Source organism: Myotis yumanensis, unplaced genomic scaffold (genome assembly GCF_028538775.1).
Source record: "Myotis yumanensis isolate MYYU_CA2020_CCGP unplaced genomic scaffold, mMyoYum1.0.hap1 SCAF_23, whole genome shotgun sequence".
NCBI classification, from domain to species: Eukaryota; Metazoa; Chordata; class Mammalia; order Chiroptera; family Vespertilionidae; genus Myotis; species Myotis yumanensis.
The window spans coordinates 11,817,534-11,841,104 of record NW_027223774.1 but is presented as its reverse complement, the minus strand read 5'-3'; the positions used below and the strand labels follow the sequence as shown (position 1 = coordinate 11,841,104).

Here is a 23,571-nt window from a genome sequence, read left to right as displayed (position 1 = left end):
TAGGACAGAAATCACGAGTTGTTGTTTTTTTTTTCATTCTAATACTTTATTTGTATTTAAAATGAATTGTAAATAGCCACACTAAAGTAAGAAGCAACCCTTGTTATGTTTTCAGGAGTTTTAATGACAAAGTGTCGGGGAAGAATGAGATCCCATGTTGTCGGTGAGCTCTGGCATTCACAGCATCACTTAGGTGTAAGGACCTCCTTGACAATCAGGAGTCTGGTCACATCCTTCTCTAAGCGATAATCACTGAGGTCAGGGAGACATCTCTCCCCACTTGGATCATCTTCACAGATCCTGGGTCAAGTCGATGGGGAAAAGTGTAATATTGGCAGCCATTTACTATTACCTGGAAGAGAGTATGTGTCAGAAAAATAGCATGCCACCAAACAAACTTGCCATCTTCCTTTCCTTTTCTACTCCATACACACACCATCCACCAGAAACTCCTAGTCACACTCTAAAGCCTGACATGCTTCTTTTTATAGCCTACCTTTTGTGACGATTTCAGACAGTTACTCACCCTATTTTCTGTGTTTCTCTCATTCTTCCACTGAGGAGTTAGCACTCTATGTTGCACTGTCTATGTTTGCCTGGGCTTCCCTCTGGCCAGGAACTGTTTCCTGAATCGTGAATCTGGTTCTCACACAGAGTATCATAGGCTAATTGGTCAGTAAGTGTTTATTGAGCACATTCGTTTTAGTTGTGCTAAACTTTACTGCCATTTACTCCTGATGACCCAGTAGCTTAAATTTGGGGTGGTAAAGGTAAAGAATAAGACTCTTTTTTCCCTATTTTTTATAGTGTGAGGGTGGAAGGAAGATGGAAGAGAAGAGAGAGAAGGAGAGAGGAGACGATAGGAGAGGCGAGGGGAGAGAGAGAGAGAGAGAGAGAGAGAGAGAGAGAGAGGTGAGACTCAATTGGTTGCCTCCTCATATGCCCCGATGGGCTGGGGTATTGAACCTGCAACCCAGATACATGCCCTTGATGGAGAACCCAAACTGAGACCCTCCAGTGTGCAGGCCAATGCTCTAACCACTGAACCAAAACTTGAATGTTCCTTAAGAGGAGGAAAAGTACATAGGATTAAAATGAGGATATTTTTATTCAGCTTATAAGCAAATGGAACAATGCCTCACTTCAATCATAGGACATTAAATATTTTTGCTTCTCCAATGATAGAAGGTTTAAACATACACTTTATGGGTGTGGCTATGGATAAAAAGTGGACTTTTTAGGTGTTACTTTTTCAAATTTAAAACGCACACACTTTTTGAACCAGTTATTCAATTCCTCTGAAATTATCCTCCCTTATAAGAATATGGAGGTTGATAATGACAAAAATGGGATGTAGAAGGAAGCATCATTCATGAGAGCAAAATATGGAAACCACCTAAGTGTGCATGAATAAGGGTCAAGTTAAATTATTCTGAAAACACTTCTATTAGAATATTATGCAAACATTAAATATTGCGGGGGCATCAAAGTAGAATGATGTTAGGTTCTCTAATATACATTCTAAGAGAACAAATAAAATCTAGTCATCGATGTGGGATTTCTAGAAAACCTTATAACATCATTTGTTTAAAAATAAAAGCAGACAGAGATAAATGATAGATAGATGATAGATAGGCTGGAACAATCACATAGTATTTCTGGAAGGAGCATAAAGGAATCAATAAGTGTTGCTCTGGAGAGGGAGACTGGGTTTGGGAATGTAGGAAAGAACTTAATTTTAGACTGATTATAATTATTTATATGCATATTTTAACAATATCCTACATGAAAACTGAAGGAATGACAGCATAGGTAGAAATGAGGCTGTGAGTGAAGACAGGAACTTCTCCATCATGGAGAATACGGCACGGGTGCTGATCTTGACCTGCTTAGATTTGGAAAAGGACCTGAGCATGGCAGTACAAGCAGAGGGTGCTGTGTGATGAGATGGGAAGGAGATGAACCACAAGTGACTTTGGGGCCAGATCAGGGAGAGCTGTGTGCTCTGTGAGAGCCCTGAGAGCCCATGTATTGGATATTCCTGGGCACACTCACCTGGTACTCCTTTGACAGCACCATGATGCCCAGTTCAAAGGGTTGGCCATTCTTAAAGGGCATATCAGTGGATTTCACTTCTTCACCCCAGGACCCACACTGACAGCTGTTCATCACCACACAGCTGTTAAAGTACACTCGGAAATGGAAGGCGATGTCTGAGTCATCTTCATGTTCAGTGTGGAAATCCACCTGCAGTTGTGGGTTCATGCTGAAGGCAAAACATGAAGCATGTTGAGCAGGACTCTTCTTCATGGGGGCTACATTCGACACACACATGCACACCCTCCTAACTCCTCCTGGGGGAGGGAAGGCCTTCCTGGGTGACAGTGCAGTACGTGTCCCTGTGGGGCTGCTTCAGCTTGTCCGGCCCAAGCTGGGGAGATGCCTCATCTCTTAGTGCAGGATTCACACTGAGCAGCAGTCACTGGCCTGGGGCTACTTCTCATGCCCTGGAAATACTGTGTCCCTTGATAATAAATCAATGCCTGAGTGACCGCAGTCCCCAGACTTCACAACTTGCCCACAGACATGCACCTGTAGTTTTTTTAAAAAAATATATTTTATTGATTTTTTACAGAGAGGAAGGGAGAGGGATAGAGAGTTAGAAACATTGATGAGAGAGAAACATCAACCAGCTGCCTCCTGCACACTCCCACTGGGGATGTGCCCGCAACCAAGGTACATGCCCTTGACCGGAATCGAACCCAGGACCCCTCAGTCCGCAGGCCGATGCTCTATCCACTGAGCCAAACCGGTTTGGCCCACCTGTAGTTTTAATGCCTGGCACCATATGGGTCTCCAGGAACTGCATCTGCATTGTGCTACCATTATGCTAATTACAAACTTTAAACTCAGTCATGCATGAAGTGACCCCCAAAGGTCTAATAACCTCACTTCTCCTCCCCATGGGCTATACATACTCACCTGAAAGACATGGCAGGTGTCCCTTTGATTTTCACGAAAGAACCAACAGGCAAGGATACATATTTTGTATATGGGACCTGCCATGAGAGATAAGAGTATTTGAGAGGGGCAAGGCCAGTTGTGGTCTCCCATCCTGTAACAGTTCCCAGTGGCAAAGCAGGTTGTACATCAAAGGACATATCCGGAGGACACTCTTCTTCACACCTCACCACAGGCAGGTCCCTGTGTCTTTGAAGAAATGAGAAGGTTGAAATTAACAGCAAGAGTTCCAAAGCCAGGTGGCCTGGATTGAATGCGGATTCTGCCTCTTACGACCAATGAGAACTGAGTTCCATTACTTGAATGCTCCCTGCCTCCATTTTCTCAGTACAAGAAGGATTATAAAAATTTCTATTTTATAGGATGTTGTCAGGAATATCTGAACTAATAGATGTAAAATCTTTGGCATGGTCACTGGCAGGTATAGGGTCTGACAGGGGTGACTTAGCAGAAGGGGAGGGCCCTTTCTGGGATACTACCCTCCCACCAGTTTTTATCTGAAACTGTGAAGATAAGACTTTAGAATGTAAAAGTATAAAATATAAAAATTCACTCCAATATAAGATAGTTGTTTAAAGGGCGAGGGAAATAATGGAAAAGGAGACTCCTGAGTGTGGCATGTATATGCATCAGAATTTTCAAGGGCAATGGTGTCCTTTCAGGAATGTGTACAAGTGGCTGTGGACAGTCAGTTCCTGCACACAGGGCGGGAGACAGGAAAGTAATTAGATAGAGTCTACAGGTTGTTCCCTGATATCAACTGTAAGGTTTGTCTGGACTGAGGCTGGTTTTGTTCCTTCCATCTTCGGGTGATCCATTCTCTGAAACCAGTTCTCCCAACCACCTTCCCCAGAGAGCCTGGATGTGCTTACTGTTACTGATAGGACAAAGGAAGGACTGGCTGGGGGAGGAGAACTGAGGCAGGAGCAGGGGTCACTGTGTGCTGATTCAGACAGGAGCTCCTGTGCCCCACAGTCTGAGTTCTCCTGCCCCCAGCCTTCTTGAGAAGAGGCATCTGAGGACTGGCTCATTCTGCGCTCATTAATGCTCAGGGAAAAGTCCTGGGAAACCCAGTTTCCCCAAGACCTCCAGTTCTGCCCACCAGGAGCCACAGTGATACACATGGACAGATCCACAGCTGCTTAAATAGTCACTGCCATGTACAGGAGAAGCCTCAGAACCAGACACAGCTACACACATATTCATAGTTCAACATGCAGGCATAGGTCATCATACACACGCAGTTACACAAAGACATGGGATTCAACCGTCTCACACATACCTTCCAACACTACTACTCATGATGACGTGCACAGCTGTTCAGTCACTGCCCCAGCTACACTCACACACATACTCAGAGGCATGAAGACAAATGTGCAGTCTCACCGCTTGCACCCATGCACACACTCCCTCATCCCAATCAGCTGTCATTTCCCACACAAAGTCAGTGTCTCAATAGAGATCACCCTCAGTCAGATACCACCAAATGCTGACAGTAGCTACACTGGCCCATCCTCTCTCTTCCACACATTCACAACCGCAAGTAAAACATTCCCAATATTTTCATCTCAGAAAATCTCAGACTCTTTCCTCCTTCCCTTATGGGACCTGGGATCATTGAAGCCTGTGCCTGTTCAACTCACCGGTATCAGTGCCATTGTTGTGCCTTCTGCTGGGAAGCTCTTCCAAATTGTGTCTGGTTGTGTGTGTGATCTCTGCAAGTGGCAGGTTATAAATGATTTATGGAAGCCCCACCCTCTGGCTTCCTTTCAGTTTCTAAGTCTCTTCTAGACAGATTCCCAGCCGGTGAGAAGGTGTGGGGTATCATAAATAGAATCAATCACAACCAGTCCTTGAAAAGGACATGTTGTGATACAATAGAAACATCAGTGAGGAAACTATGGGTGAGGAAGGATTAGCAGGAAAAATTCATGAATAAGGGTGATGGAATGATGGGTGAGTGTGTCTATAATCCAGCCTACCTGCCTCTCACCAAGTATTTATCCCTCAGAGTAGAACCCACCCAATAGGTACCCATTTTTCTGACTTGATCAATGGCAAAGATTTGGTGAACCTGGAGGTAAGGGCTCCCTTCCAGAGGTCCTGAGAGATCATAGAAATTGATCCTCAGCAGCCCTGGAGATAGAGATAAAGTCTTGTCTCAATTCTTTTCCACAGTAGGTCCCTTGGCTCTGTTAATGCCAACAGTGTTTTAGCCTTTTTGTTTCACGCTTTTGGTGAACTTCCAACATACATCAATCAAGATTGGACATTTAAGATGAAAAATTCTTTGTAATAATAACACTTGAATAAGTATGATTTAATCATGATGACCTATTCATAAATTATAGCACACCCAATTAATGACATGTTTTAGAGTCATTTTAAAAAGTTAAATAAAACAATAAAAACTAGTTAAATCAGAATGTTTTTCAACATTAAGATTTCCAAGTGGAACATAATGAACAAAATAAACTGATGAGCAAAATAGAAACAGAGGCATGGATACATGGAACAGACTAACACTTGCCAGAAGGAGTAGATGAAAGAAGGTGAAGGGATTAGCCAAAGAACATAGATGCATAACCCATAGACAAAGACAGCAGTGTGGTGATGGTGAGAGCAAAGGGCAGCCAAGGGCTGGGTTCCAGTGGGCAACTGGAACATTCCCCCAGAGCAGGGGTCCTCAAACTTTTTAAACAGGGGGCCAGTTCACTGTCCCTCATGCCGTTGGAGGGCCAGACTATAATTTTAAAAAACTATGAACAAATTCCTATGCACACTGCACATATCTTATTTTGAAGTAAAAAAACAAAACGGGAACTAATACAATATCTGTATTTGCATGTGGCCCACAGGCCATAGTTTGAGGACCCCTGCCCCAGAGTGTGCATGACCTAAACTCTGAGGGACCCCCATGAACCAGTCTCCAGCCCCACTTTTCTCTGATTTTCCAGTGAGCAAAAGGCAGGCTGACCTTGGCCCTTGTCTTACTGATAACGTTTCTAGTGAACCCAAGCAGCCCCACCTTGGTCCACTTCTTCCAGATAGCCTTTGTAGTGAACACAAGCAGCCCCACCTTGGTCCACTACTTCCTGATAATGTTTCCAGTGAACCCATGCAGCCCCACCTGGCCCATGTCTTCCTCATAATGTTTCCAGTGAATCCAAGCAGCCCCGCCTAGGTCCACATCTTCCTGATTACATTTCTAGTGAATCCAAGCAGCCGGCCTTGGCTCTCCTGTTGCTTCATCTATCCTAAGCCCTTCCCTTATTTCACTATCCACAACTTTAATAAACAGTCTCACAATCACCTTGTGTTGTGAAATCGTTCCTGCTTGTAGTCGCCAACCCATACATTACTGGTGGGCCATAGGTTTATCCACTCCAGGCCTAATCCTCATCCTGTGAAAAAAGTGTCCACTCAGGACTGGAAAGCCTATGGAAGCAAGTTCTCCCCTGGAGGTTGGATTGTTTTCAGATCCATCACAGCCACAGAAACTGGCTGATAGTACTTGTTCAACTTGCTATTTTCCAGCATGTTCCTTGGGCCGTGATGTGGTAGGACCCATGTTTCTGAGCCCTTTGACCTGCCCACACCTGCAATCACCCACGTGTGACCACACAAATGCTTGCTCTGAAGCCTAATTTCTCTCCTGGAAAATGAAGTCCAGGTACAAAATTCAGGATCATATGACGATTTTAATCAGATTTGGTCCAAATGACCAAAAAACAGCACATGGGAACGAACATGAGAATTTTATACTTTTCACTTATGTAGTAAGAAGGTTTCATTAACAATGTTGAAAAATCAGTCTCCAAATACTAAAAACCTTAAGACTTAAATCTGGAAATCAGAAGGAAAACTTTTCATTACTTGCCCAAGTCCCCTTCCACCCTGGGATGGGGGCTGGGTCAGGTAGTGGACTGAGGCTTAGGAGTCTAGAGGGGCAAGAGAGGCACCGTTTTTGGAGTAAAACCATTCACCACATGGCCCAGGGCTGAGGGAAGAACCTATCAAAGTGCAGCTGTGGTTTGTAACTGGGTCAGGATTTGGGTTGCATGTGAAGAGGAATTTGAAACAGTTTGTATCAGGAATTACCAACTGATGCACATTTCACATCCCATCAATCAGGCCTGCACAAAGACTCCTGCCTGCTTACATTCAGTGTGCTCAAAGCAGCCTGGAGCAGGAACTTCAGACAACCACGTGTGGGTCCTGAATTGTATGAGTTGATTGGGTACTTACTACATTACTTAAGTTCATTGACATCATCACAGATGCCCCACAGCTACCACTAAAGACATTTAGAACTCGCGCGTGTACGCGCGCGTGCACGTGGGCGCACACACACACACACACACACACACGTACACACACACATCATTTATGCAATGAACTATGGATCACGGCCTCTTCTGCCAGGTGTCAGTCCAAAAAGCACTTCCTTGGGGCACTCACCCACTCACTCACTCACTCCTGAGATTATGTCAAGTCTCCTATTACCAACTCCCTTCGGGTCTCTACATGCACTTTAAAAAAGAGGTCAATACTTATTCCTTTCATGTCTGTCCCTTGCCTTCGACTAAACTGTCTCTTTGGCAGCTATGCATTCTGCTACCAGCACAGGTCCTTGCCAGAGCAGTTGCTCTCTGTTTATTGACATCAGCAGCAGCCGTATCCAGGAAGGAAGTGGAGGTGAACCGGATCCAATTTGAGAATGAAGGGTCTGGAAGACCAAATACCTAGCAGTGAATCTGATACAGGTGTGCAAGATCGTCACACTGACAACTGCCAAACATTGCGGAAATATATCTCAGAACTGGGGACCGTTCAGGGGAGGAGCCAGACACGACGCACTCTCCCAGGAGCCCTCTGGTTGAGAATCCTGCCGCTCCCTGGACTCTCTGGCCCCTCTTATGACTACAGCAGTGGAGGGAGCAGTGTGTGTGTGTGTGTGTGTGTGTGTGTGTGTGTGTGTCCTCCAAAAAAAGGAGGAAGTCAACAAAGCAGACAGGCAGACAGACGTGCCCTTCCCAAATTCTCAGTCCTCTGTCCTCTGTCCTCAAAATTGGCCTGCAGCCGCGGCTCTGACGAGGCGGTCCACACAACGCTGTGCTCTGAGAGGATGTGAGCCCAGAGAGGCAGGCCTGGATTTAATTCCCACTGGGCACCGCCTGGGAGGAGCTGAGGTGGATCATGGGAGAGGAGGGGCGGAGTTTCACACCTCCCTACCCCAGGTTATTCCTGCTTTGTCAGGCTGACTCCGCCCATTAGAAATTGTTCTCTTGACTTGACAGTCTATTGTAAAATGTCAAACACTGTAAGGCGAGAACGTAGGTATTTGGTTTTAGAAATTTACAGAGGCCCTGGCCGGTTTGTCTCAGTGGTTGGGGGTCCAACCATGAACGAAGACGTCACCAGGTCAATTCAGTCACATGACCAGGGTGCAGGCTCCATCCCCAGTAGTGGTTGTCCTCCAGGCAGCTGATCAATGATTCTCTCACCTTTGATATTTGTAGCTTTCTCTCCCTCTCACTCCCTCTCTCTGAAATCAATTAAAACATTTTTTTGTAAAAAGAAAATAAAGAATGGATACATTCAAAGATTAAAAATGAAACTTAACTTACATTAATTACCTATGATTAAGAAGAAGAAGAGTAAACAGATCCTCACACCAAATATTTGTGTTTCCCATCATGGATGCGCAAAAGGAAAATCAAATGACAGCTGGAGGAAACCCTAGTCTACAGAGTCCAGGACTCTGCTCGCCGAGTTTCCATTCAGTGGGTGGCTTCACATTTCTATGGTTAAACGCTTTTGCCAAATATTTTGGGAGAAAATTTGAAAACATCTTTAAAACATTTTCACTGGAAAACATTCTCGTGTGTGAAAGTACACACATGAAGAAAATAATTGGGAGCCAAACGCAATGTTTCCCCCACTGAAACGTGGTGGGACATTTTTGAGGTCTCTATTTGCATGTATTTTCTGTGTCCACTCTTAGAAGTGTCCATATAATCTGATTTGAAAATCAAACACCAAATCCCCAGTCTGATGAGCCCTGAATGCTACTCAAACTCGCCTGACCCAAGGATCTGCGCCATGCCCGCCCTCTGCACCAGCAAATCCGTGAGCGCCTCGACCCAGACGGCCCTGTCACCCACTTTCATGTCGCCTCTTTGAGGACGTTTCCACTGTCCGTGTTCAGCCCAGCAGACGTGGAGGCCCTTCCCGAGGTCCTGGACTCTCCAAACTACAGCGCATGGGGAGGGACTCAAGTCACAGAAGCCCAGCTTCCTAAGAAGGGGCCGGGTTGAGGCAGGACATTGGTGTCCACTGCTTATCCCAAGAGATCCCAAGTGAAGAAAAGATGCCCCAGAGCCTGGAGGGTCTGGAATCGCCCAGCGTGGATGGAGGGTTGGTCTTTGGGCAAGAAAATAAAGCCCAGGACCCTGGACAGAGGCGATCAGTGTCCCAGAATCTTCTGCAGGTGGAGGAGTCACTGGAACCTGGCGCTTATCTGGAGAGGAAGTCTGAGCGCCACCTGTCGCCAGCTGCAGTGACCTGCGCATGCGCACCACAGGTAGGGCGCCCTCCCCACTCACTGCCAGAACAGAACATGGTCATTCAGGTGGGAAAGTGCCCACTTCCACACCCTCGCACATTCACCCTGTGGTTGCGGGCAAATCCCTGCCCACCGCAGGCCAACCACCTGCAGCAGCACTTTGTCCTGAAAGGATGTCGAGTCCATGTACCAGGCGCCCATTTTGCCTCCGTTCCCCCAGACACAGTACTGAGCTGTGAGCAGGACTTCATCTGGGAGGAGCATCCGGGAGACACACTGAGTCTACCCTCCTGGTGGCTCCCTACACCTGCACCTGTAATTCATTCACCCCAGCGTCTCACCTCTGGCTTCCTGCTAAACGACAGGCACGTGCACACACTGGGCCTGGGCATCCAGGCAGAGATGGGAGCCCCGCCCTGTAGACAATCCCTAGTTCTGCTGGATTGACTCTGACGCCAACCGGGAACAACGGACCACAGAACTCTGAGCGGAGACCAGGTTGAGGGAAAGATCCATCGTGCTGTGATTTGATGGAGGCCAACAGGAGAGTCCGTCTGAACAGCTCTCAGGATGAGGGACGCTTGCTGTGGGGGCCCTGCACCCATGTCCCCTGAATCCTCATGGCACTCATCTCTGAGTGACCGCAGTTCTTCACCGGCTCTGTGAGAGGTGGAAGCTGAAGGCCAGGACTTTCCCCAATTTACAGTCACCACCCTCCCTGGGTTCCCAGACCCAGACCCCAGGGGGCCACGGGCCACCAAGCTGAGAACGTTCCTATCTACTCCATCTGCCTGTACTGAGGATGAGGAGCTCCTGATCTGGCTGTACCAGCTGGGGCCCGATGCACTCACACACACAGGCTGACGTGAGCATGGTCTAATGCTATGTGACCAAGCAAAGGTTTCTAAGCAATTAAAATGATAATAAACACCAGAACCACAGGATTGATTCTAATTCCAGGGTGAATCTGGATTAGAAGGTAAAGGGCATAATGATATAGACGGTTGGGGGAGGATCAGGGTCAGTTATGGAAAGAAGGATAAGGTAAGGGGTCCAAGGGAAGGAACAGGGGTGGGACTCAGGCAGTGTAAACTTGGAGAGTGGAGGGACTGACAGAGGGGCACAGAGTGGGTAAGTGATAAATGGGGGATTGGAAGGTGGAGGTAGTCCTTGTGGACAAAGAGGCCATTTCCAGAAGACTTTCCTTTGTTTTGATGTACCAGGCTCTGTTTTATTTTTGTTGTTGAAAGTATTACACATGTTCCCCTTTCCCTCTCTTTGACCCCCTCCTCCCCACTTTCTTAAATCTGCCTTGGTATGTTTTTAGGAATAGTGTCTTCTGAGTATTGGGTCTGCTAAGTGGTGCTCTGGACTTGCTAAGAAGCTGATGATCAATCAGAGGCCCTGGAGTTGTCATTCTGACATCTTGGCAAGAACTCAAAGAAGCTGAGAATGGAGGGTGGACTCAATCGCTACAGACAAAACAGTCATAGAGAGAAGGGTAGATATGAGCCTGACTGGGTGTCCTATGTGATATGAAGCTGCGGCTGCTATACACCTCCTATTTATGCCTCTGAAAATGTGGATTGCATTTATTCTGTGTCTGTTTCAGCATGTAGGTTTGGCATGTATGATGTATTTTGCCCTATTAGTGCACACATTGAAAAGAACTGCACCTGAGAAGCTATACTCAGTTCACTTTGTGAGCACCAGGTCCTGGTTTAAATGGTGAAATCCTGAACTTCTGTCTTGAGTTGTTACTGTTATAGTATTACACTTGGGAATTCCTTGGGAAGTGTCAGATTTGGGGGTATGTGGGAAGTGTGAATGTCTCTGGAGCCTGATGGTGGAACAGTACTAGTCTAAGATGACTTGTCATGTATCACAGGCAACATACGCTTTCCCTGGTGTAGTCTTCTCCACATAACTATGGCCGTCTCTCTCACTCATGTTTGAACAATAGGATATGTTGGGAGTCACACTGCATGACTTCTAGAGTTAGGTCCCATTACACCTTGCATCTTCTGCTTGAGCCTTTTCAAGGGTTCTCTGTGGCAGAAGCCAGTCCCAAACCCCTGAGATCTCTGTGATTTGAAGTGGTCTAAGACAACCATGAAGGTCATGTGAAGAGAGAAATAACCAGCCAGCCCCCAGCTGTGTCAGCCAGCCCAAGTGAAGTATCAGATATGAGGAAAGCTTCCATCAGAAAACTTCACTTCCCACTGCAATTTGATTAAGGCCAGATAATACGCTACCCATATAAGAGCAATAATCCTGCAAAACGGAGATAATAATAAATTATTAATTCGAACCAATATGTTTTGGGGAGGTTTGTTATTCTGTAATGACTAAGTGAGACAACATCAAAACCAGAATCTTGACGCTGCATCCGGGTGTATACATTGTTCTTGTTTTAATAACAATTTTTATCCTCCCTGGTCTAAAATGGTGACAATTATTATGAAACTTGCCCCAGGCGTCTGCCCATATAAATTGGAAAAATCTTGCAATTGTTTGAATAATAGAAAAATCTTTGGGAAAAATTTTTTGGTTCTTCAAATAGTCCTTGGATTACAATTTTTTAAGTGCACCCTGGCTGGGGGCTCAGTTGATTGGAACATCATCCTGTACACCAAAAGGTTGCAGGCTCAGCTCCCAGTCAGGGCACATATGGGAGGCAACCAATTGATGTTTCTCTTTCTCTCTTCTCTCTCTCTCTCTCTCTCTCTCTCTCTCTCTCTCTCTCTGTCAAAATCAATAAAAATATATCCTCAGGTGAGGGTTAAAAGAAATTGTAAGTGCTGGCCTTGTCATTTTCTTTATTTTCCAGTGTATCTTACACAAAACCAGACAGTGTCAATATAAATTAAAAATTCTTAGCATAAAGGAAGAATTAAGACTTTTCACCTGATTTTCCTCAAAATACAAAGTTTCTTCATCAAATCACCAATTATAGCACTAGAGAGAAGCCTAAAGTCTTAGTTTAGCTATGTGAAATTGGGGAAGGATTTTGCTCCAGAGTTTCTAACCTATCCTAAGCACTACATCATGAGAATATGGTTCCAATGTCTCTTCAGATATTTCATGAGCCTGATACTCACTCCTTGTATCAGAGAAATGTTTATCCACTTTGATACCCTGATTTCTCCCACAATATTCTCACACCCCTCTTGCTGATAACCACATAATCTTTTTTCCCCTCTCTCGTTTCTCTCTAAAGCAAGAAGCAAATCTTGTTATGTTTTCAGAAGTTTTAATGACCGAGTGTGGGGGAAGGGTGAGAACCCATGTTGTTAGTGAGCTCTGGGAACCACAGAGTCACTTAGGTGGAGGGATCTCCTTGACAACGGGGAGTCTGGTCACATCCTTCTCTAAGCGATAATCACTGAGGTCAGGGAGACGTCTCTCCACACCTGGATCATCTTCACAGATGCTGGGTCAAGTCGATGGGGAAAAGTGTAACATTGGCGACCATTTACTGTTACCTGGAAGACAGTATGTGTCAGAAATATAGCATGCCGCCAAACAAACTTGCCGTCTTCCTTTCCGTTTCTATCCTACACATGCACCATCCACCAGGAAGTCCTAGTCACACTCTGCTTCTTTTTATAGCCGACCTTTTGTGACGATTTCAGACAGTTATTCACCCTATTTTCTGTGATTCTCTCATTCTTCCACTGATGTTAGCACATTAGGTAGCAGTGTCTATGTCTGCCTGGGCTTCCCTCTGGCCAGGATCTGTTTCATGAATTGGGAGTCTGGGTCTTGCATAGAGTATCATAGGCTAATTCAGTGGTTCTCAACCTTGGCTGCACATTAGAATCACCTGGGAATCTTTTTTAAAATCCTGATTTCTGGGCCTCCTCCTCTGGAAATTCTATTTCTTTGTTATGGGGTGGGGCCACAACATTAGCAACGAAGAAACAGAATTTCCGGTGGAGGAGGCCCAGAAATCAGGATTTTAAAAAGTTTCCCAGGTGATTCTAATGTGCAGCCAAGGTTCAGTTGCACTGGGCTAATTGGTCATTAAGTGTTTATTGAGTGCATTCGTTTTAGCTCTGCTAAATGTTACTGCTGTTTACTCCTGATGGGTGGTAAAAGTAAAGAATAAAACTCTTTTTTTCCTATTTTTTATAGAGCGAGGGTAGAAGGAAGGAGGAAAGAGAAAGAGAGAGAGAGAGAGAGAGAGAGAGAGAGAGAGAGAAATGTGAGACTCAATTGGTTGCATCCTCATGTACCTCAATGGGGCTGGGGATTGAACCTGTAACCCAGATACATGCCATTGACCAAGAATCTAACCTGATACCCTCAGAGTGCAGGCCAATGCTTTAACCACTGAACCAAAACTTGAATGTTCCTGAAGAGAAGGAATAGTACATATGATTAAAATGAGGACATTTTTATTAAGCTTATAAAAATGGAACAATGCCTCACTTCAGTCACAGGCCATGAAATCTTTTTGCTTCTCCAATGATAGAAGGCTTAAACATACCCTTTATGGGTGTGGCTATGGAGAAATACTGAACTTTTTAGGTCTTAATTTTTCAAATTTAAAATGCATAGCCTTTTTGAACCAGTTATTCAATTCCTCTGAAATTATCCTCCTTTATAAGAATAGGGAGGTTGATAATGACCAAAATTGATATAGAATGAAGCATCATTCATAAGAGCAAAATATGGAAACCCCCTAAATGTGCATGAATAAGAGCCAAGTTAAATTATTCTGACAATGCTTCTATTGAAATGTTATGTAAACATTAAATAATATTGGGGCATCACAAATAGAATGATGTGAGTTTCTCTAACATACATTCTTTGACAACAAGTAAAATCTAGATATCAATGTGTGATTTCTAGAGTAACTTATAACCTCTTTGTTTAAACATGGAAGCATATAGAGATAAGTGATAGATAGATAGATAGATAGATAGATAGATACATAGATACATAGATACATAGACTTGAACAAGCATATAGTATCTCTGGAAGGAGCATAAAGGAATTAGGAATTGTTGCTCTGGAGAGAGGGACTGGGTTTGGCAATGTAGGAAAGACTTAATTTTAGACTGATTATAATTAGTTATATGCACATTTTAACAATCTCCTACATGAAAACTGAAGGAATGACAGCATAGATAGAAACGATGGTTGTGAGTGAAGACAGGAACTTCTCCGCCCTGGAGAATAAGGCACGGGTGCTGATCTTGACCTGCTTAGATTTGGAAAAGGACCTGAGCATGGCAGTACAAGCAGAGGGTGCTGTGTGATGAGAGAGGCAGGCGATGAACCACAAGTGACTCTGGGGGCCAGGCCAGGGAGAGCTGTGTGCTCCTGTGAGAGCCCTGAGAGCCACAGGATGGTAGTAGATGTTCATGGGCACACTCACCTGGTACTCCGTTGACAGCACCAAGATGCCCAGTTCAAAGGGTTGGCCATTCTCAAAGGAAATAACAGAGCTCCTCACTTCTTCATCCCAGTTCTCACCCTGACGGCTGTTCATCACCACATATCTGTCACATAACACTCGGAAATGGAAGGCAATGTGTGTGTTCACTTCAGTTTTAGTGTGGAAATCCACCTGCAGTTCTGGGTTCATGCTGAAGGCAAAGCAGGCAGCATGTTAAGTAGGACAGTAACTCATGGGGGACCACATTCAACACACATATCCACATCCTCCCCATCTCCTGCTGGAAGGAAGGCCTTGCTGGGTGAGACTGCAGTAGGTGTCCCTGTGGGGCTGCTTCAGCTTGTCCTGCCCAGGCTGGGGAGATGCCTCGTCTCTTAGCCCAGGACTCACACTGAGCAGCAGTCACTGGCCTGGGGCTACTTTTCTTGCCCTGGAAATACTGTGTCCTATTGATAACCAACCTCAGCTCCAATGCCTGAGTGACCCCAGCCCCCAGACTTCAACACTTGCCCACAGTCATGCACCTGTAGTTTTAATGCCTGACACCATATGGGTCTCAAGAACCTGCATCTGCATTGTGCTACCATTACAATAATTACAAACGTCAACCTCAGTCATGCATCAAGTGACCCCCAAAGCTCTAATAATCTCACTTCTCCTCCCCATGGGCTACAGATACTCACTTGAAAGGCATGACAAATGTCCCTTTGATTTTCACGAAAGAACCAACAGACAAGGATACATATTTTGTATATGGGACCTGCCATGGGAGACAAGAATGGTTGAGAGGGTTAAGGCCAGGTGTGGTCTCCCATCCTGTAACAGTTCCCAGTGGCAAAGCAGGTTATACATCAAAGGACATACTCGGAGGACCCACTGCTTCCCACCTCACCACAGGCAGGTCTCTGTGTCTTTGAAGAAATGATATGGTTGAAGTTAACAGCAAGAGTTCAAAAGCCAAGTGGCCTGGATTCTAATGCGGATTCTGCCTCTTACAACCAATGAGAACTGAGTTCCATTGCTTGAATGCTCCCTGCTTCCATTTTCTCAGTACAAGAAGCATTATAAAAATTCATATTTCATAGGATGTTCTCAGGAATAGCTGAGCTAATACATGTAAAACCTTCAGCATGGTCACTGGCAGGTATAGGGTCTGACAGGGGTGACTTAGCAGAAGGGGAGGACCCTTTCTCGGATACTACCCTCCCACCAGTTTTTATCTGAAACTGTGAAGATAAGACTTTAGAATGTAAAAGTATAAAATATAAAAATTCACTCCAATATAAGATAGTTGTTTAAAGGCCAAGGGAAATAATGGAAAAGGAGACTCCTGTGTGTGGCATGTATATGCATCAGAATTTTCAAGGGCAATGGTGTCCTTTCATGAATATGCACAAGTTGCTGAGGAGAGTCAGTACCTGCACACAGGGTGGGAGACAGGAAAGGAATTAGATAGAATTACAGGTTGCTCCCTCATAACAACTGTAAGCTTTGTCTGGACTGAAGCTGGTTTTGTTCCTTCCATCATCAGGTGATCCATTCTCTGAAACCAATTCTCCCAATCACCTTCCCAGAGAGTCAGGATCTCCTACCATTTTTTTGTTAGGACAAAGGAAGGACTGGCTGGGGGAGGAGACCTGAGGCAGGAGCAGGGGTCACTGTGTGCTGATTCAGACAGGAGCTCCTATGCCCCACAGTCGGAGTTCTCTTTCCCCCAGCCTTCTTGAGAAGAGGCATCTGAGGACTGGCTCATTCTGCTCTCATTAATGCTCTGGAGGAGTCCTGGGAAACCCACTCTCCCCAAGACCTCCAGTTCTGCCCACCAGGAGCCACAATGATACACAGGAACAGAACCACAGCTGCTTAATCAGTCACTACTGTATATGGGAGAACCATCAGAAACAGACACAACTACACACATGTTCATAGTTCAACATGCAATCATAGATCATCATACACACACAGATACACAAAGACATGGAACTCACCGTCTCACACATACCTCTCAACACTAGTACTCACGATAACATGCATAGCTGTTCAACCACTGCCCCAGCTGCACTACACACACATACTCAGAGGCATGAAGACAAACGTGCAATGTCACCCCCTTGCACCCATGCTCACACTCCCTCATCCCAGTCAGCTGTTCACTTCCCACACAAAGTCACAGTGTTTCAATAGACTTCACCCTCTGTCAGATACCACCAAATGCTGACAGTAGCTACACTGGCCCATCCTCTCTCTTCCAAACATTCACAACCCCTAGTAAAACATTCCCAATACTTTCATCTCAGAAAATCTCAGACTGTTTCCTCCTTCCCTTACGGGACCTGGGATCACTGAAGGCTGTTCCTGTTCAACTCACCGGGATCGCTGCCATTGTTGTGCCTTCTGCTGGGAAGCTCTTCCGAACTGTGTCTGGTTGTGTGTGTGATGTCTGCAAGTGGCAGGTTATAAATGATTTATGGAAGCCCCGCCCTCTGGCTTCCTTTCAGTTTCTAAGTCTCTTCTAGACAGATCCCCAGCCGGTGAGAAGGTGTGGGGTATCATAAATAGAATCAATCACAACTTGTCCTTGAAAAGGACGTGTTGTGATACAATAGAAACGTCAGTGAGGAAACTGTGGGTGAGGAAAGATTAGCAGGAAAAATTCATGAATAAGGGTGATGGAATGATGGGTGAGTGGGTCTATAATCCAGCCTACGTGCCTCTCACCAAGTATTTATCCCTCAGAGTAGAACCCACCCAAAAGGTACCCATTTTTCTGACTTGATTAATGGCAAAGATTTGGTGGTCCCGGAGGTAAGGACTCCCTTCCAGAGGTCCTGGGAGGTCATAGGAATAGATCCTCAGCAGCCCTGGAGATAGAGATAAAGTCTTGTCTCAATTCTTTTCCACAGTAGGTCCCTTGGCTCTGTTAATGCCAACAGTGTTTTAGCCTTTTTGTTTCACGCTCTTGGTGAACTTCCAACATACCTCAATCAAGATTGGACATTTAAGATGAAAAATTCTTTGTAATAATAACACTTGAATAAGTATGATTTAATCATGATGACCTATTCATAAATTATAGCAACCCAATTAATGACACGTCTTAGAGTCATTTAAAAAAGTTAAATGAAACAATAAAAACTAGTTAAATCAGAATGTTTTCAACATTAAGATTTCCAAGTGGAACATAATGAACAAAATAAACTGATGAACAAAATAGAAACAGAGGCATGGATACATGGAACAGACTAACACTTGCCAGAAGGAGTAGATGAAAGAAGGTGAAGGGATTAGCCAAAGAACATAGATGCATAACCCATAGACACAGACAGCAGTGTGGTGATGGCAAGAGCAAAGGGAGGCCAAGGGCTGGGTTCCAGTGGGCAACTGGAACATTCCCCCAGAGCAGGGGTCCTCAAACTTTTTAAACAGGGGGCCAGTTCACTGTCCCTCAGACCATTGGAGGGCCATACTATAGTTTTAAAAAACTATGAACAAATTCCTATGCACACTGCACATATCTTATTTTGAAGTAAAAACACAAAACGGGAACTAATACAATATCTGTATTTGCATGTGGCCCGCGGGCCATAGTTTAAGGACCCCTGCCCCAGAGTGTGCATGACCTAAACTCTGAGGGACTCCGGTGAACCAGTCTCCAGCCCCACCTTTCTCTGATGTTCCAGTGAGCAAAAGGCAGCCTGACCTTCGGCCATGTCTTACTGATAACATTTCTAGTGAACCCAAGCAGCCCCACCTTGGTCCACTTCTTCCTGATAGCCTTTGTAGTGAACCCAAGGAACCCCACCTGGTCCACATCTTCCTGATTACGTTTCTAGTGACTCCATGCAGCCCAACCTCATCCATGTTTTCCTGATTATGTTTCTAGTGACCCCAAGGAGCCCCACCTAGGTCCATACTTTCCTGATTACGTTTCTAGTGACCCCAAGCAGCCCCGCCTAGGTCCACATCTTCCTGAGAACGTTTCCAATGACACCAAGCATCCCCGCCTGGGCTCTCCTGTTGCTTCATCTATCCTAAGCCCTTCCCTTATTTCACTACCCACAACTTTAATAAACAGTCTCACAATCACCTTGTGTTGTGAAATTGTTCCTGCTTGCAGTCAGCAACCCATACATTACTGGTGGGCCATAGGTTTATCCACTCCAGGCCTAATCCTCTTCCTGTGAAAAAAGTGTCCACTCAGGACTGAAAAGCCTGTGGAAGCAAGTTCTCCCCTGGAGGTTGGATTGTTTTCAGATCCAGCACAGCCACAGGAACTGGCTGCTAGTACTTGTTCAACTTGCTATTTTCCAGCATGTTCCTTGGGCCGTGATGTGGTAGGACCCATGTTTCTGAGCCCTTTGACCTGCCCACACCTGCAATCACCCACGTGTGACCACACAAATGCTTGCTCTGAAGCCTAATTTCTCTCCTGGAAAATGAAGTCCAGGTACATAAATTCAGGATCATATGACGATTTTAATCAGATTTGGTCCAAATGACCAAAAAACAGCACATGGGAACGAACATGAGAGTTTCATATTTTCATTTATGTAGTAAGAAGGTTTCATTAACAATGTTGAAAAATCAGTCTCCAAATAGTAAAAAGCTTAAGACTTAAATCTGGAAATCAGAAGGAAAACTTTTCATTACTTGCCCAAGTCCCCTTCCACCCTGGGATGGGGGCTGGGTCAGGTAGTGGACTGAGGCTTAGGAGTCTAGAGGGGCAAGAGGAGCACCGATTTTGGAGTAAAACCATTCACCACATGGCCCAGGGCTGAGGGAAGAACCTATCAAAGTGCAGCTGTGGTTTGTAACTGGGTCTGGATTTGGGTTGCATGTGAAGAGGAATTTGAAACAGTTTGTATCAGGAATTACCAACTGATGCACATTTCACATCCCATCAATCAGGCCTGCACAAAGACTCCTGCCTGCTTACATTCAGTGTGCTCAAAGCAGCCTGGAGCAGGAACTTCAGACAACCACGTGTGGGTCCTGAATTGTAAGAGTTGATTGGATACTTACTAAATTACTTAAGTTCATTGACATCATCACAGATGCCCCACAGCTACCACTAAAGACATTTAGAACTCGCGCGTGTACGCGCGCGTGCACGTGGGCGCGCGCGCACACACACACGTACACACACACATCATTTATGCAATGAACTATGGATCACGGCCTCTTCTGCCAGGTGTCAGTCCAAAAAGCACTTCCTTGGGGCACTCACCCACTCACTCACTCCTGAGATTATGTCAAGTCTCCTATTACCGACTCCCTTCGGGTCTCTACATGCACTTTAAAAAAGAGTTCAATACTTATTCCTTTCATGTCTGTCCCTTGCCCTCGACTAAACTGTCTCTTTGGCAGCTATGCATTCTGCTACCAGCACAGGTCCTTGCCAGAGCAGTTGCTCTCTGTTTATTGACATCAGCAGCAGCCGTATCCAGGAAGGAAGTGGAGGTGAACCGGATCCAATTTGAGAATGAAGGGTCTGGAAGACCAAATACCTAGCAGTGAATCTGATACAGGTGTGCAAGATCGTCACACTGACAACTGCCAAACATTGCGGAAATATATCTCAGAACTGGGGACCGTTCAGGGGAGGAGCCAGACACGACGCACTCTCCCAGGAGCCCTCTGGTTGAGAATCCTGCCGCTCCCTGGACTCTCTGGCCCCTCTTATGACTACAGCAGTGGAGGGAGCAGTGTGTGTGTGTGTGTGTGTGTGTGTGTGTGTGTGTCCTCCAAAAAAAGGAGGAAGTCAACAAAGCAGACAGGCAGACAGACGTGCCCTTCCCAAATTCTCAGTCCTCTGTCCTCTGTCCTCAAAATTGGCCTGCAGCCGCGGCTCTGACGAGGCGGTCCACACAACGCTGTGCTCTGAGAGGATGTGAGCCCAGAGAGGCAGGCCTGGATTTAATTCCCACTGGGCACCGCCTGGGAGGAGCTGAGGTGGATCATGGGAGAGGAGGGGCGGAGTTTCACACCTCCCTACCCCAGGTTATTCCTGCTTTGTCAGGCTGACTCCGCCCATTAGAAATTGTTCTCTTGACTTGACAGTCTATTGTAAAATGTCAAACACTGTAAGGCGAGAACGTAGGTATTTGGTTTTAGAAATTTACAGAGGCCCTGGCCGGTTTGTCTCAGTGGTTGAGGGTCCAACCATGAACGAAGACGTCACCAGGTCAATTCAGTCACATGACCAGGGTGCAGGCTCCATCCCCAGTAGTGGTTGTCCTCCAGGCAGCTGATCAATGATTCTCTCACCTTTGATGTTTGTAGCTTTCTCTCCCTCTCACTTCCTCTCTCTGAAATCAATTAAAACATTTTTTTGTAAAAAGAAAATAAAGTATGGATACATTCAAAGATTAAAAATGAAACTTAACTTACATTAATTACCTATGATTAAGAAGAAGAAGAGTAAACAGATCCTCACACCAAATATTTGTGTTTCCCATCATGGATGCGCAAAAGGAAAATCAAATGACAGCTGGAGGAAACCCTAGTCTACAGAGTCCATGACTGCTCACCGAGATTCCATTCAGTGGGTGGCTTCACATTTCAATGGTTAAACGCTTTTGCCAAATATTTTGGCAGAAAATTTGAAAACATCTTTAAAACATTTTCACTGAAAAACATTCTCGTGTGTGAAAGTACACACATGAAGCAAATAATTGGGAGCCAAACGCAATGTTTTCCCCATTGAAACGTGGTGGGACATTTTTGAGGTCGCCATTTGCATGTATTTTCTGTGTCCACTCTTAGAAGTGTCCATATAATCTGATTTGAAAATCAAACACCAAATCCCAAGTCTGATGAGCCCTGAATGCTACTCAAACTCGCCTGACCCAAGGATCTGCGCCATGCCCGCCCTCTGCACCAGCAAATCCGTGAGTGCCTCAACCCACGACGGCCCTGTCACCCACTTCCATGTCGCCTCTTTGAGGACGTTTCCACTGTCCGCGTTCAGCCCAGCAGACGTGGAGGCCCTTCCCGAGGTCCTGGACTCTCCAAACTACAGCGCATGGGGAGGGACTCAAGTCACAGAAGCCCAGCTTCCTAAGAAGGGGCCGGGTTGAGGCAGGACATTGGTGTCCAACGCTTATCCCAAGAGATCCCAAGTGAGGAAAAGATGCCCCAGAGCCTGGAGGGTCTGGAACCGCCCCGCTTGGATGGAGGAGTTGGTCTTTGGGCAGGAAAATAAAGCCCAGGACCCTGGACAGAGGCGATCAGTGTCCCAGAATCTTCTGCAGGTGGAGGAGTCACTGGAACCTGGCGCTTATCTGGAGAGGAAGCCTGAGCGCCACCTGCCCCCAGCGGCAGTGACCCGCGCGTGCGCACCACAGGTAGGGCGCCCTCCACACTCACTGCCAGAACAGAACATGGTCATTCAGGTGGGAAAGTGCCCACTTCCACACCCTCGCACATTCACCCTGTGGTTGCGGGCAAGTCCCTGCCCACCGCAGGCCAACCACCTGCAGCAGCACTTTGTCCTGAAAGGATGTGGAGTCCATGCACCAGGGTCCCATTTTGCCTCCGTTCCCCCAGACACAGTACCGAGCTGTGAGCAGGACTTCATCTGGGAGGAGCATCCGGGAGACACACAGAGCCTCTACCCTCCTGGTGGCTCCCTACACCTGCACCTGTAATTCATTCACCCCAGCGTCACACCTCTGGCTTCCTGCTAAACCGGGAACAACGGAGCACAGAACTCAGAGCGGAGGCCAGGTTGAGGGAAAGATCCATCGTGCTGTGCTTTGATGGAGGCCAACAGGAGAGTCTGTCTGAACACCTCTCAGGATGAGGGATGCTTGCTGAGGGGGCCCTGCACCCATGTCCCCTGAATCCTCATGGCACTCATCTCTGAGTGACCGCAGTTCTTCACCGGCTCTGTGAGAGGTGGAAGCTGAAGGCCAGGACTTTCCCCAATTTACAGTCACCACCCTCCCTGGGTTCCCAGACCCAGACCCCAGGGGGCCACGGGCCACCAAGCTGAGAACGTTCCTGTCTACTCCATCTGCCTGTACTGAGGATGAGGAGCTCCTGATCTGGCTGTACCAGCTGGGGCCCGATGCACTCACACACACAGGCTGACGTGAGCATGGTCTAATGCTATGTGACCAAGCAAAGGTTTCTAAGCAATTAAAATGATAATAAACACCAGAACCACAGGATTGATTCTAATTCCAGGGTGAATCTGGATTAGAAGGTAAAGGGCATAATGATATAGACGGTTGGGGGAGGATCAGGGTCAGTTATGGAAAGAAGGATAAGGTAAGGGGTCCAAGGGAAGGAACAGGGGTGGGACTCAGGCAGTGTAAACTTGGAGAGTGGAGGGACTGACAGAGGGGCACAGAGTGGGTAAGTGATAAATGGGGGATTGGAAGGTGGAGGTAGTCCTTGTGGACAAAGAGGCCATTTCCAGAAGACTTTCCTTTGTTTTGATGTACCAGGCTCTGTTTTATTTTTGTTGTTGAAAGTATTACACATGTTCCCCTTTCCCTCTCTTTGACCCCCTCCTCCCCACTTTCTTAAATCTGCCTTGGTATGTTTTTAGGAATAGTGTCTTCTGAGT

General features: G+C 46.0%; 2 protein-coding genes across 2 annotated transcripts; both read right to left on the bottom strand.

Moving 5' to 3' along the window:
* Positions 1-100: 100 nt before the first annotated feature.
* On the bottom strand, positions 101-4,763 carry LOC138999474 (galectin-10-like). Its single transcript, XM_070401594.1, has 4 exons — positions 4,665-4,763; positions 2,983-3,059; positions 2,056-2,266; positions 101-352 (listed from the first exon to the last, which is right to left on the bottom strand). The coding sequence occupies exons 1-4, from the start codon at positions 4,677-4,679 to the stop codon at positions 239-241; spliced, it is 417 nt and encodes a 138-aa protein (XP_070257695.1). The 5' UTR covers positions 4,680-4,763; the 3' UTR covers positions 101-238.
* Positions 4,764-12,822: 8,059 nt separating this feature from the next.
* LOC138999928 (galectin-10-like) lies at positions 12,823-17,467 on the bottom strand. Its single transcript, XM_070402145.1, has 4 exons — positions 17,365-17,467; positions 15,680-15,756; positions 14,976-15,186; positions 12,823-13,074 (listed from the first exon to the last, which is right to left on the bottom strand). The coding sequence occupies exons 1-4, from the start codon at positions 17,377-17,379 to the stop codon at positions 12,961-12,963; spliced, it is 417 nt and encodes a 138-aa protein (XP_070258246.1). The 5' UTR covers positions 17,380-17,467; the 3' UTR covers positions 12,823-12,960.
* Between the last annotated feature and the right edge of the window lie 6,104 nt (positions 17,468-23,571).